The 13851-nt window shown below is 42.3% G+C and overlaps 1 protein-coding gene across 4 annotated transcripts in view; it reads right to left on the bottom strand.

Annotated features, from left to right (window-relative positions):
- The window catches only part of YTHDC2 (YTH domain containing 2), a 143393-nt gene that overhangs the window by 23606 nt on the left and 105936 nt on the right, over nucleotides 1-13851 (bottom strand). For 3 of the 4 annotated variants that reach the window (XM_040421635.1, XM_040421638.1, XM_040421636.1), the window contains exons 20-29: nucleotides 10173-10278; nucleotides 7623-7742; nucleotides 6413-6685; nucleotides 6139-6265; nucleotides 5850-6055; nucleotides 5426-5621; nucleotides 2922-3031; nucleotides 2260-2552; nucleotides 1958-2135; nucleotides 272-475 (exon numbers count right to left, since the gene is read on the bottom strand). In XM_040421635.1, the coding sequence (XP_040277569.1) occupies nucleotides 272-475; nucleotides 1958-2135; nucleotides 2260-2552; nucleotides 2922-3031; nucleotides 5426-5621; nucleotides 5850-6055; nucleotides 6139-6265; nucleotides 6413-6685; nucleotides 7623-7742; nucleotides 10173-10278 (1813 nt within the window). The remainder of the gene's footprint in view (nucleotides 1-271; nucleotides 476-1957; nucleotides 2136-2259; nucleotides 2553-2921; nucleotides 3032-5425; nucleotides 5622-5849; nucleotides 6056-6138; nucleotides 6266-6412; nucleotides 6686-7622; nucleotides 7743-10172; nucleotides 10279-13851) is intronic. The other variant, XM_040421639.1, reaches the window with a different exon arrangement.

Genomic DNA, 13851 nt, shown 5'->3' with positions numbered 1-13851 from the left:
AATCAGCCATCGCCATCTCCTCCAGCTTTCTAACCATCTTTTCTTCTTCTGGCACAGCAACCATTGCCCAATATGTAGAACCTGCAATCAAAGCAACATCAGCCGAATTTATCCAGAATCCTACAGCACTTTCCACGCCAGTTTCAGGGCCACTTTGTTAAATACACACTGCATTTCTGGCATAGCAGAAGAGACTGCATTTCTGTAAAAAGATAATCTATTACAACATACATTTTGCACTAAATAACTTGACTTTAGCAAGTATTCTTACCTGAAAATGACCAGATCCTTGAACAGAAAACACCAGATAAACGCAGCTGCTCTCCCAGAATGCTCTGTTCAGTTTGCGCTCGTTACTTGGGGTGGTGGACCATATTCCTTTTTGCTGGGAAATGTCAAGGTTTCTCAGGTTGCTGCTCTTCATTATAAAATATCTCATAGGCAGATTTGGTCGGGGTGATGAAGATTTAGAGATCTACCATGTAAAAACAAGATACGGTAATAACTTACAATATAATTTTCTTCTCACCAGCATGTAGTAGGTTTGAGAAGAGTGTCCAAACATTTTTTTCATAGCTTTGCTTGACCAAGATCGACTACATTGCTTAGACCTTGTAACGTCATTCGCTAAAAAGCAGTTCTTGAGAGCCAACGTCAGTATGGTTTAAGCCTGCAACCCTATTCTTGCTGTCAAAAATACTACAATGGAAACCACATTATAGTGGATTCACATGCTGCATTATTTCATGTTACCGACAAATCTGATACAAAATCAGCATGCTTGATTTGCCACAGAATTGCTGCAGATTTTTCCAGCTACAAATCCACATCCAAAGTCACATTAAAATGCAGATTTTGCAGTGGATTTATGAATGGTATAAAATTACACAATGTATAAATCCACTCTTATAGGTCAATAAGGACCATCAGGATTTATTGGAAAATTAATGTAGTTGTGAGCAGAAGCTATGATACTCATGTGAACAGAGTCTTGCACAAAATATTATTTAGTGGATATGGTAAACAACAAAAATGTCATGCAGTACAGTAACTACTACACTCCACCTGAAACCAATGTAATCATGAAAATAAAACCCCATTCACACTTATTTTCTAGAGTTTACCTGGAGCAGCTGTATGTGTGAATGCAAACATCCACAATATCTGTCCCAGACTTTTTCCCCAGTGCCTTAGTACAAAATACGGGATTTGTCCAAGTGAGCGCATGTCAGTGTGAGTCGGGCGCAGTGAATGTTACTCAAAATCACAGTGGGAATGTTGAAGCACCCACCCCATGCCTAGGCACACTGAACATTTCATCTGTAGTGAGAAGGTGCCCGACATGGAACATCTGTGAGCTACATGCGTGAAAGGCACCTGATATTCCTGAAATTTTCTGGAGTTTAAGTGTGAAAACAGCTTAAAGGGGTTATCCAAACCTGACCCCCTCCTTCCTCCACACAAACAATAACGGGCCCCTGATGCAGAGAATACTTACCTGGTCCCCTGTGTCCTTTCAAATCCCCCTACTGCGGTCTCTGCATCTCCCTGTCATGCAGATCAAAACATCCTACAACAGGGGGTGGTTGGGAGGGGTTTGCAGCGAATAGCAGGCCATGCCGCTGACCTGCTCACCTTGTGTCATGGGTGACGTCACACATGATGCAAGGAGGCAGGTCACCGTCACGGCCTGCTAGTGGCTGCACCCCTCCCCCCGTTACCGGATGTTGTGATCTGCACAACGGGGAGATGCAGCGACGGCCATGGAGGGATCCGAAAGGACACAGGCGTCATGAACCAGGTAAGTATTCTCTGGTTAAGGGGCCTGGGCATTTTGTGTGTGGGGGCAGGGCAATTTTTATAACCCCTTTAAGAGTCAGTTTGTGCACTTTTAAGATGGCCTTCCCATAGAAAAAGCTGCTATCTAGTCTAGGCCAAGGTTTATTACAGATAATACCTTGATAGAGGCAGGAGGAGATGGGCTTCCACATGGGCTAGAGTAGCTACTGCTTTCAGGATATCTTGCAGACAACTGTTCTGTTTTCTCCTCAAGTCGTTTTGGATGTTGTAAAACCCTCTCTTTGTGTTTCAGTTGTTGAGAAAATGTGAAGGATGGAGATTTTATAGTTCTGCCACTGTAAAAACCGAAGAAATTGTTAGAAATAATTTTCTACTCCTAATACAGGTAGTCACAATTCTCAAAGGCTGAAGCCCTGGAGAAGATTATCCCATGTTTTAAGAATGACAACAACAGAGTACCTGTCTAAATTGCTTAGGTCATCAGAGAAATCTGTTTCTGCTGAACTCTTACGACTTTGATTGGTCTTCCAAGAAGAAGATATTGGAAGTTCTTCAGAAGACATTGGTCTTGGTCTCTGCCCAATTCCAGAAGGCTGCTGTAAACCTGCTGACTGCTCTTCAGCAGTTAACACAGTTATGACCGCCCGGATGGTGGCCTCATCCACCTGAGACCAAGGTTTTGAGGGTGCCTTCATCCGTCTTAGAAATAAACTGTACCATTTCTGCCTCAGTTGTAGCAACAAATTAGCAGACTAGAAGACAAATAACAGGTAAACACCCTTAGACATTTTACATTTTGCTCCAACACTTTACAAGATAGATAAAACTGTTCTAATGTTCAAGAAAATGGTTCAGAATATGCAGATTTTCCCATTCAGGTTTTTCCTTTTAATTAGGAATAAAATCACTGCAACTTGGGTTTTTAAATACTTTTAGTCACATGAAAGAGCTACTCAGTTTAGGCTACTTTCACACTGCTGGCGAGAGATTCCAGGATTCAGCAGGACAAATATTGCTGCATGTAGTTTTATCGGAACAGCCTGAAGGATCTCTTGCCGGCAGTTTGAAACTAGCCTTAGTGAGAAGATGTAAGCAAATACAATTGCAAATGAAATTATTACCTCCGGATCAAGCTTAAAATGTAACCACTCATCCAACTTGAATGTTGCCAACATGGACGTGGTTCTGTCTTCCATCTCACTGTCACTGCTCTCATTACCATCCAATGTGGCTAAAATACAGATAAAAAAAAACTGTTTTCTACATCAGATCATAGCCATTTTCATAAGCAGAAAAACACCTATATATAAAAATGTGAATACACCATTCAACATGTGATAACAATTGTCAAAATGGACAGCCATAAAACTCTAGTGGCGGAGGAATATGGCTGGTATAACGTATCAAAAGATTTTTGAAAATGTAAAGATATAAGTAGCCATAGACCTGGCACGTTTGAGAACAAATGTGCTGTATAAGTAGCACAGAAAGGCTTACCATACAAATGGAATAGGCAATGCTGTAGACATGACTATGAAGCTTTCAAATTTCTACTAAATCTATAGCCTCTTCCCCCATCTAAAGAGGACATTTCACTACAATAAAAAAATCTAAACTAAGTATACAGACATGGAGAGCGGCGCCCAGGGATCTCCCTGCACTTACTATTATCCCTGGGCACCGCTCCGTTCTCCCGGTATAGGCTCCGGTATCTTCAGATTTTCGGCTCAACTGGGAGGAGCCTGCTCTTGTTCTCCTGGGCGTCTCCTTCTCCCAGGCTGGAGTGCTGGCCAATCGCAGCGCTCAGCCAGCGCTACAGCCTATACCGGGAGAATGGAGCGGCGCCCAGGGATAATAGTAAGTGCAGGGAGATCCCTGGGCGCCGCTCTCCATGTCTGTATACTTAGTTTACATTTTTTATTGTAGTGAAAGGTCCTCTGGCATTTGCTACTTGCCAGGATGTTTCTAATGTTCAGATACAGTACATAGATATATATATATACGTCAATTAGGTCCATAATGTTCACTAGTACATCAGTGTGGATTACCTACATCCCTACTCATGTGTATTTTGATTATAACAAGCGAATTAGGGCAAACAGAAAGGGAGAGGCGCTCATAGGGTGATATGTATAGATAAGAAGTAGATGTTTTAGATGATTAGGCTCACCTTGTGTGGTTGTGCAAACGTGGGTACAACCCTAGTGTACACAGATTGAAGCGAGAGGTCGGTGCTGCCAGTGTCGTCTAATCCTCACTAAAGGGGTTGCCGGCCCCTGGGAGGAATGTGGAGCAATTACAATGGGAGAGGCGCACGTAGAAATCCACACACACAGCGGGGACACTTCTTCGGCGCAAATATACGACCATGCAGATGTGGAGTTAATTTTTTTTTTTTATTATTTGAAGGGTGACAACGCATTTCGGAGCAACAGAGCTCCTTTTTCAAGTCAGATAGCTTCAGAGCCAGAACCAGGAAAACAACTGTATAGTTGTGCTGAAGAAGTGTCCCCGTTGTGTGTATGGATTTCCACGTGCGCCTCTCCCATTGTCATTGCTTGATTATAACAAGGTCTTTTTTATTTTACCTGGCCACATTATCTGCGCATAGAAAAGCACAAAGTAATCAAGGGAAACAGAAGAAACTGAGTGATCAGTCAATCTGTCTGTCCTAACATGCTGCCATGGAACAAGTACCGTATATACTCTAGTATAAGCCGACCCGAGTATAAGCCGAGGCCCCTAATTTTACCCCCAAAAAAATGGGAAAAATTATTGACTCGAGTATAAGACTAGGGTGGGAAATGCAGCTAAAATGCAGAGTGTATGTGTATATAATGCACACACTCTACATTATATACACACATCTGCAAGAGGGTGACTCAGATTGATGGGAGTCTGACTCCCTGTATTTAATGCAGAGTGTGTGCATTATATACACACACACTCTGCATTAAATACAGGGAGCCATCCACAGATCTCCCCCCTAAACAGTGCCATCCACAGATCTCCCCCCTAAACAGTGCCATCCACAGATCCCCCTACAGTGCCATCCACAGATCCCCCTCCCCGACGCTCACAGCAGTATATTTATAAACTACCGTAATCAGTAACTACCGTACTTTAACTTTAATCATCGCTCATTGCTGAGCTCTTTACTCTGATTATTTGGATATCTTACTTTGTCTTAGCTCCGGTAATAGCAGGCAGTGCGGGGGGCGGCACTCACTTACTGACGTCACGCGCCTGCTCCCACTAAGCGGCGCAGGCGCGTGACGTCAGTGAGTGAGCGCCGCCCCCCGCACTGCCTGTTATTACCGGAGCTAGACTAGACTCGAGTATAAGACGAGGGGGCTTTTTGAGCACAAAAATATGTGCCAAAAAACTCGTCTTATACTCGAGTATATACGGTATATGTACTGTACTCTGCTATTTAAAGGCAATATGGCAGAGAGACAGAGACTGGGACTGCATGTGATGTCTGGTGCTGTTTCTTGGCTTTCTCTCTTCTCCACCAAATAAAATATATTAAAATGTTTTATATATTTAAACATTCTGAAAACATCATAATGATGGGTACGTTTTATGGTCATCCTTTGTTGATTCACAATTGATCATTCCTAACCTCGACACGAAGATGGCTCTTGCAAAGCATTACTGGGAAGCCTGGCAGGTCCTGAGAAGACTGCAATAGTGACAGGTGTAACCAGTGTGCAGCATCTAATATTAGCAATTCTGTGAGCTCGGGTCATCTCATCGTACATCAGCCAGTCTGTAGGCAAAACTTGGATAGCGGCAGCCTGCCCATTTTCAGGTGGGATCTGCTTGGATAAAAGTTGAAAATGTTGAAATGTAAAAATATTTGTGTATTAAATCACTGCATTTAACATGAGACAATAATGAAGAGCCGAAACCGTTATTATTTGCATAAATGTCTACTAATATCTATATGTTATAATATAACAATGCCCTCCGACTGGACAACCCATGTAATGGAAAATATGAGCAACATTCAGAGCTAGTGTGGTGTGTTGTATGAACCACTTTACCTTTTTATACTGTGGTTGGCTTAAAACTGAAGTAGGGTGGAAGCGCACTCTCTTTTCCTTATGGCTGGTGAGCTGCATATTTTCTCTGTCTACATGGATGAGGTTTGGATACATGCCCGCAACAAGGGCAGCTTTTACTACAGCCCAGTTCTCGGAGTTTGCATTCACATCTCTTATGTCCCCAGCTCCACGAGCCCTAACGAACCCTGCCGAGAAACCATATGACACATGAACAGATGAATTGCAGTCACGTTTTTTAATGATACATTTAGTCAGACAACTACTGTACCTGAAGCCCTGAGCTGCCCAAGAAGCTGAGTTCTCATGCCAATAATAATTTCCATTGTAGCCTGAGACAGAAAATTCTTCTCACAGAAGGCTCTTTCCCATCCATCACTTCGAGCCTTCTGCCAAGCCTGCAAAACATAATTACCAGGAACTGCGTGTTAGCTTTTAATGTGCAATAGGAACATCTTGAAAGGTTAGCATACACAAAACCACTTTGTAACTTAAGTGAAACACAGTAACAATAAAGGAACAAATGGCATAAAATGATTCAATACCTGAAAAGCCCTGAGCAGAGCCATATGATCGCTGTATGTCCCTGCTGTAAACCGCTTCCTGCACAGCATGGCTGCACGTTTTTGGGAAGCCTGAGTTGGCAAGACAAATGGATCACGATATGCTAAAGTGCAAGCTATAGTAAGTATAGGGTCCAAGCACTTCAGAACAACTGCACACAGCACCATTTTGCCAAGGTGTGGTTCCACTGGTAAATCAGCTAAGTGATAACCAAGTTCAGTCAGATCTTCCCAAGTGTCCATGGCGTCAATAGTCTGAAAACAAAAATCCGTTCAAACTAACAGATATAAAAGACAACTTTTGGATTTCACATATATTTTCAAAGAAAAAAAAACCTAAAGCCTGCATACCACTGTATAACTCATGTAAAGGGAAACGTTTCATAGTAAAATATTGATTGCTTATGGTAACTGTCATGAATATTAACATTTATATTTTGCGACAAAATGTGCAACTTTTCTACAACAGAAAAATGGTGTAGTGTTATGGAAAATGACCCTTTATATGTTTAAATTAGATAATATATTCATTACTAATGTACTTGAATAGGTGTCCCAACCTGAAGATAGCCGGTCCAGTCCTAGGTCTCAGCACCTCCACTTCTGGCTTGTGCTCAGCACAGGACAGCGTTTGCTGTGTTGGCATAGGACTTGGCTGTGTGTGAAGGGGACTGGCTGACTGGCTCATTCAAAAAGCTGATCCAATTCTCTTCTAAGCATCAACTGTGACAGAGAGGGAGGCTAGCTTATTGGTTGAAATGAACTAGTCAGCTCCCTTCACATACAGTCCTGTGCCGACAAAGGAAATGGTCTTCTGTCTGGAAACCAAGCTGGAAATGGAGGTGCCGGGACTACAGCTGACAGCAGAGGATCAGGGCACTTTAATTAATTCAAGACCATTAGTAAATGTATGTTCTAGTTTAAACACCTATAAAGACACGGACAGCCCATTTAAGCCGCATTAAGAATGGCCAAGTTGCCTCATGTTTTTTTTTTTACTTACATTTATATTCCTATATGAGCCGTTTATCACAGGAAAGTTTGTATTAACTAAATGGAATAGTCTGGTTCATTGTAGTACTGCCATTTCACAGAAACCAATCACAATTATTACATTTGCAGTATATGAGACAAACTGTTTATTGGAGAAACTAAAGCAATCGGAATGACAGCTTCTTTACATTTCACTCACCTTCAGCATCTGTACGGCGTTGCGAACAATTAAAGCTGGGGGTGGCTCTGGAGCTTTCATTAAGAAATCAGCGATCGGAGAGTTTATTGGTGCCAACAATTTTGTATGCAAGCAAAGCTCCTTCAATATAAAAAAAGCACATAGCATGGCAGACCTTTTAATAATGTAATACACTAAATTTAAAGTATAAAAACACAATTTACAGAATAATATAAATGTTCTGCATAAAAAGTAACTTTTCCTGTTCTGAGTTACCGCCATGTTATTACCCAGAGCAGCATTAGCATTTCTGTTTCTGATGGTCATCACTGGAGACAGTCAACAAGCATGTAGAAACAAATATCCCTAGCAGTCTAGCTAAAGCTCTACAATGTAGTGGGAGAGTTTACTTTTGCTACAACAGATAAAGATAAGAGGGTCGGAAGTAAAAACTACACTTCCCAGGATGCATGGATCACCAGAGCAGGCTCTGTGCAGACACTGACCCAAGCTGGTAAAACTGGGAATTTTAAATGGGTTATCCAACTCTTATAATGACCCCCCAATGCCCGGGCCCCTCATATACATTATACTTACCTGCTACCCTGCACCCGCGTCGCTCTACGATGCTAGGGAGGCTCGTCCCCATCGCAGCCTGCATTTGGCTGCTCCCTACGTCACCACATGTTTTGATCCAAGCAACAGAGAGATGCAGCGGCGGCCGTGCGGGCATCCGGAGAGAGACAGGTGCCAAGGGAGCAGGTAATTATAATCTCTACGAGGGGCCCGGGCTATGGGGGGGAAGGGGGGGGGGTTCATTATAGGGGTTGGATAAACCCTTTAAGCATTGAAGTCTTCTCAACAATGCAACACAGGCTGTCAATAAGGAACAAAAGCAAAGCATCATATTTACAGGTACTTTCATTTTTCTGTACCGTCATTTTATATAGCAAACTGTCAAGAATGTATTAAAGCATCATCAAATTACGCTACCTTAGGTAAGGGCAGCAAAGTATAGGGACAGGGCTGCTCTCCTATTATCCAAACTGACACAGAAAAATAATGTGCTGTTTAGCTAATAGGAATGATTAGAGAATACACTGGACGCATAGGGGTAGATTTACTAGTACTTCTAAAATTGAGAGAGTGTACGCTTAGTGTTAAAAGGGGCTGTGCAGCCTATCCTCAGGAAAGGTCATCAATATCTAAATGGGGGGCGACACCTGGCACCCATGGCAATCAGCTGTTTGAAGAGGAGGTAACACTCCATGCATGCTCTTCCTCTTTATTATGCGTTGTCTCCTCTGTAGCAGCAGCATTGTGTAAATACAAGTACTCAAGTGAATGGAGCAAATACTTGTCAATTCCACTGCAATTCTGAGATGACGTGTGTAATGAAGAGCAAGCAGCCCTTGCATGGAGTGTCACCTTCTTCTCAAACAGCTGATCGCTGAGGGTGCCGGGAGTCAGACCGTCGACTATCCTGAGGATAGGTCATCAATACAAAACAGGCTGCACAATCCCTTTAAACTGCACCAGATTTATCGTAGTGGCTTTTGCTGGATAACAAATCTTGTTACATCTTTAGACTGTGAAGGGTTAAGTTTACACCCCCTAAAAGTTGGCTTAGTTTTACTCCAAAAACATGGCAAAATTTTGATACATTTTGTTTTTGCCACATGGAGGCGCATTTAAAGGGGTTATCCACTTTTTTCAATTGATGACCTCTCCTCAGTATAGGTCACCAATATCAGATCGGCGGGGGCCGAGTCACGGCACCCCCGGCGATCAACTGAAAGCAGAAAGCAGCACTTGTACAAGCACTGCCTTCTCTCCTCTGTCTACCTGCTCGCGGACACAACTGCAGCGGCAAGCAGGGTAATTACAAGTATGGCATCCACATTCACTTCAATGGGAAGGCTCCCATCTGTTCAAGTAAATAGGACAGAGCAGTTTCATAGAAGTGAACGGAAACACCATAGTTGTAATTAAACTGCTGTTGTTGCGATGGCAAACAGGTAAGCAATGAAGAGAAGGCAGCACTCATACAAGCACTGCTTTCTCTTCATGCAGCTGATTGGTGGGGCAGCCAGATGTCGCCCTCCCCTCGATCTAATATTGATGAGCTATCCAGAGGATTTATGCTAGAATTTTGTCAGGGCGCCAGGAATTCTGTCTGTGCATCAAAAAACTGTCTAGTCTAAATGTATACCACATATAAGTTGGTGTGGTTTTACTCAAAAAATGTGTTTAGGCCAAGTTCCCTTTCTGGTAAAGCTAAGCCCCCTTGTCAGAAAGGGTGCAAAAAGCTTAGAAAACGGTGTAAAACAGTAAATGTGATGCAAAGTAAACACATTTTTTTTGCCCAAATTGCGCCAAAAAAACAGGCCCATTGTCATTAGTAAATCTGCCCCATTAACTGCCAATGTATCCAGTGTACTCTTCCATCTTTCCTAGTAGACGGCACAAAAAATGTTTTTTGTGCCATTTTAAAAGGAGAGCAAACCTTACACAGAGAAGCATAGTCTGATGAGAGATCAGCCTTAGCATCTATAGCAGGTTCATTCTCACATGCAGAGGCATTCGCAGTAGTTCAGGAGTCTGGAACTCCAACATATTCTGAAAACGAAGTCTGCTGAACAGGCGGAAACATACACCAGGACGGCAGCGACCAGCCCTGAAATAGAATGAATCACAAAACTGATCAGTGCATTTGCTAGAAATCTCATTTTCCAAAGGCGACTGATGATTTACAGCCCAGTCAAACCGTAATCAATACTGAAGGTGACAGCATAGAGCACATTCTAATGCTATATATTACACATAAAATCTATACCTCTGCAGGCCTGCCTGACATTCATAGCACTTCACAACTCCCTTGGGTATGATTTCTATGCACTCTCAGATGCATGGCCAAGAGAAGATTTGCTTCCATGTATAACAGCAGGGACTAAAGGACACGTGATCCCATACTGTAGATACACAAAGTCCTTCATCTATATGGCCTATTACATCTCTCATATTCGTCACTCAACTGGTACCTTAATGAAAATAACAAACTACAGCTCCAAGCTTTACATTATACCTAAACAATCCCTGGCATTAGTAGTGGTTAAGAATTTTTTGGGACAAATTTGTATTTCTGCCAGATGCAAATTTGAAAAGGGATTTTTTTTTTTGTAGCAGATGACATGTGTGTGTATATATATATACACAAAGATTCATCTACAGCGAGTGCCGGTCTTTTCTACTAATAATTATATATATATACAGTACAGACCAAAAGTTTGGACACACCTTCTCATTCAAAGAGTTTTCTTTATTTTCATGACTATGAAAATTGTAGATTCACACTGAAGGCATCAAAACTATGAATTAACACATGTGGAATTATATACATAACAAACAAGAGTGAAACAACTGAAAATATGTCATATTCTAGGTTCTTCAAAGTAGCCACCTTTTGCTTTGATTACTGCTTTGCACACTCTTGGCATTCTCTTGATGAGCTTCAAGAGGTAGTCCCCTGAAATGGTTTTCACTTCACAGGTGTGCCCTGTAAGGTTTAATAAGTGGGATTTCTTGCCTTATAAATGGGTTTGGGACCATCAGTTGCGTTGAGGAGATGTCAGGTGGATACACAGTTGATATTCCTACTGAATAGACTGTTAGAATTTGTATTATGGCAAGAAAAAAGCAGCTAAGTAAAGAAAATGAGTGGCCATCATTACTTTAAGAAAGGAAGGTCAGTCAGTCAGCCGAAAATTTGGGAAAACTTTGAAAGTAAGGGCTATTTGACCATGAAGGAGAGTGATGGGGTGCTGCGCCAGATGACCTGGCCTCCACAGTCACCGGACCTGAACCCAATCGAGATGGTTTGGGGTGAGCTGGACCGCAGAGTGAAGGCAAAAGGGCCAACAAGTGCTAAGCATCTCTGGAAACTCCTTCAGGACTGTTGGAAGACCATTTCAGGGGACTACCTCTTGAAGCTCATCAAGAGAATGCCAAGAGTGTGCAAAGCAGTAATCAAAGCAAAAGGTGGCTACTTTGAAGAACCTAGAATATGACATATTTTCAGTTGTTTCACACTTGTTTGTTATGTATATAATTCCACATGTGTTAATTCATAGTTTTGATGCCTTCATAGTCATGAAAATAAAGAAAACTCTTTGAATGAGAAGGTGTGTCCAAACTTTTGGTCTGTACTGTATATATATATATATATATATATATATATACATACATATACATACACACACATATACACACAGTATATATATATATATATATATATATATATATATATATATATATATATATATATAGATAGATAGATAGATATAGAGATAGAGATATAGAGAGAGAAAGAGCGCTTATGACAAAAGTTAATTTAATTTTCTTTTTTGTGTTGCCTTATATCATATTGGGTGGGAAGGAATGCAAGTGAGCTCTTAAAAAGCTCTGCCTCTGCCACCAGAGATGTAAGGCAGCTATCCTATAAGTCAATGTTCAGCTCTTAAAGTAAGCCTTGAGACATGACTTGGATATTAAATAAGCCAGCACCTCATCTGCAGACAGCTGTTTCGGGGTGATTGCCCTCATATCATATATTAGCATGAACAAAAGTCAAACATCACAGAAACATAAAATTTAGGGTACTTTCACACTTGCGGCAGGACGGATCTGACAGGCGGTTCACCCTGTCGGATCCGTCCTGCCGCTATTTCGCCGTGCCGCCGCTCCGTCCCCATTGACTATAATGAGGACGGGGGCAGAGCTCCGGCGCAGCACGGCAAAAGGCCGCCGGACTAAAAGTACTGCATGTCCGACTTTTTAGTCCGGTGGCCTCTCACCGCGAACTGCTGTGCTGCGCCGGAGCTCTGCCCCTGTCCCCATTATAGTCAATGGGGACGGAGCGGCGGTCTGGCGGCACGGCAAAATAGCTGCAGGACGGATCCGACAGGGTGAACAGCCTGTCGGATCCGTCCTGCCGCTAGTGTGAAAGTACCCTGAATGGACTTTCAATACAGACAATATCACTAGGTCAATGGCTATCTATAATCCCTCAGGAAAATGCTGAGAAGAGCTGACAGGTAGAAAATCACTTCCTAGAGGCTCTAAGAAGCGTAACATCCCCTTCCAACTTTCTCCAGAGGCTGCAAAGTCTCCATTGTCTATGATGGACTGACCATGCAGACTCCCTAGAAAGCAAGGCACATGAATCTTAAAGGGTTTTCCTAAAATTTAAACATACCCCAGGACATTTATATTGGTGGCTTAAGTCCCCTTACACAGGCCGAGAATCTTAAAAAGATAATTGCTAATGAGTGTTCATAGGAACGCTCGTTAGCGATCATTTGGCGGTGTAAATGTACCGCCGATTACCCAATGAACGAGTAAAACGCTTGTTCATCGGGTAATCTGATCAACTGTGCGTACACCAGCGAGCAGCAGAGTGTCGGGATGGAACACTTCCTTTCCAATAATCTGCTGCTCTGTCTTCCCATGTAAAGAGACCTTTATGCTTAGGAGTCCAGATTTGTTTCAACGCAAATGTTGAGAATTTAACCACTTAAGGACCACAGGTTTATACCCCCCTAAAGACCAGGCCCTTTTTTACAAATCGGCACTCCACAACTTTAGCGGTTTATTGCTCGGTCATGCAACTTACCACCCAAATGAATTTTACCTCCTTTTCTTCTCACTAAGGCTCTATTCACACGTCCGTGATGTGTTGCGGACCCGCAAATTGCGGGTCCGCAACACACCAGCCCGTCACCCCCATTGAAATGCCTATTCTTGTCCGCAAGCTGCGGACAAGAATAGGACATGCTCTATCTTTTTGCGGAGCTGCGGACCCAAAATCGGGGGCGCGCTCCGCAATTGCGGCTGCAGACAGCACACTGTGTGCTGTCCGCAACCATTCCGTCCCCATAGAGAATGAATGGGTCCGCACCCTTTCCGCAAAATTGCGGAAAGGATGCGGACCCATTCTGCGGACGTGTGAATGGAGCCTAATAGAGCTTTCATTTGGTGGTATTTCATTGCTGCTGACAAAATTTAAAGATTTTTGGGCAAAAAAATGACATTTTTCACTTTCAGTTGTAAAATTTTGCAAAAAAACGACATCCATATATAAATTTTGCTCTAAATTTATTGTTCTACATGTCTTTGATTAAAAAAAAATGTTTGGGTAAAAAAAAAATGGTTCGGGTAAAAGTTATAGCGTTTACAAACTATGGTACAAAAA

The sequence above is a fragment of the Bufo bufo genome, chromosome 2, assembly GCF_905171765.1.
Source record: "Bufo bufo chromosome 2, aBufBuf1.1, whole genome shotgun sequence".
NCBI classification, from domain to species: domain Eukaryota; kingdom Metazoa; phylum Chordata; class Amphibia; order Anura; family Bufonidae; genus Bufo; species Bufo bufo.
This window is presented reverse-complemented; position numbering and strand designations above follow the sequence as displayed.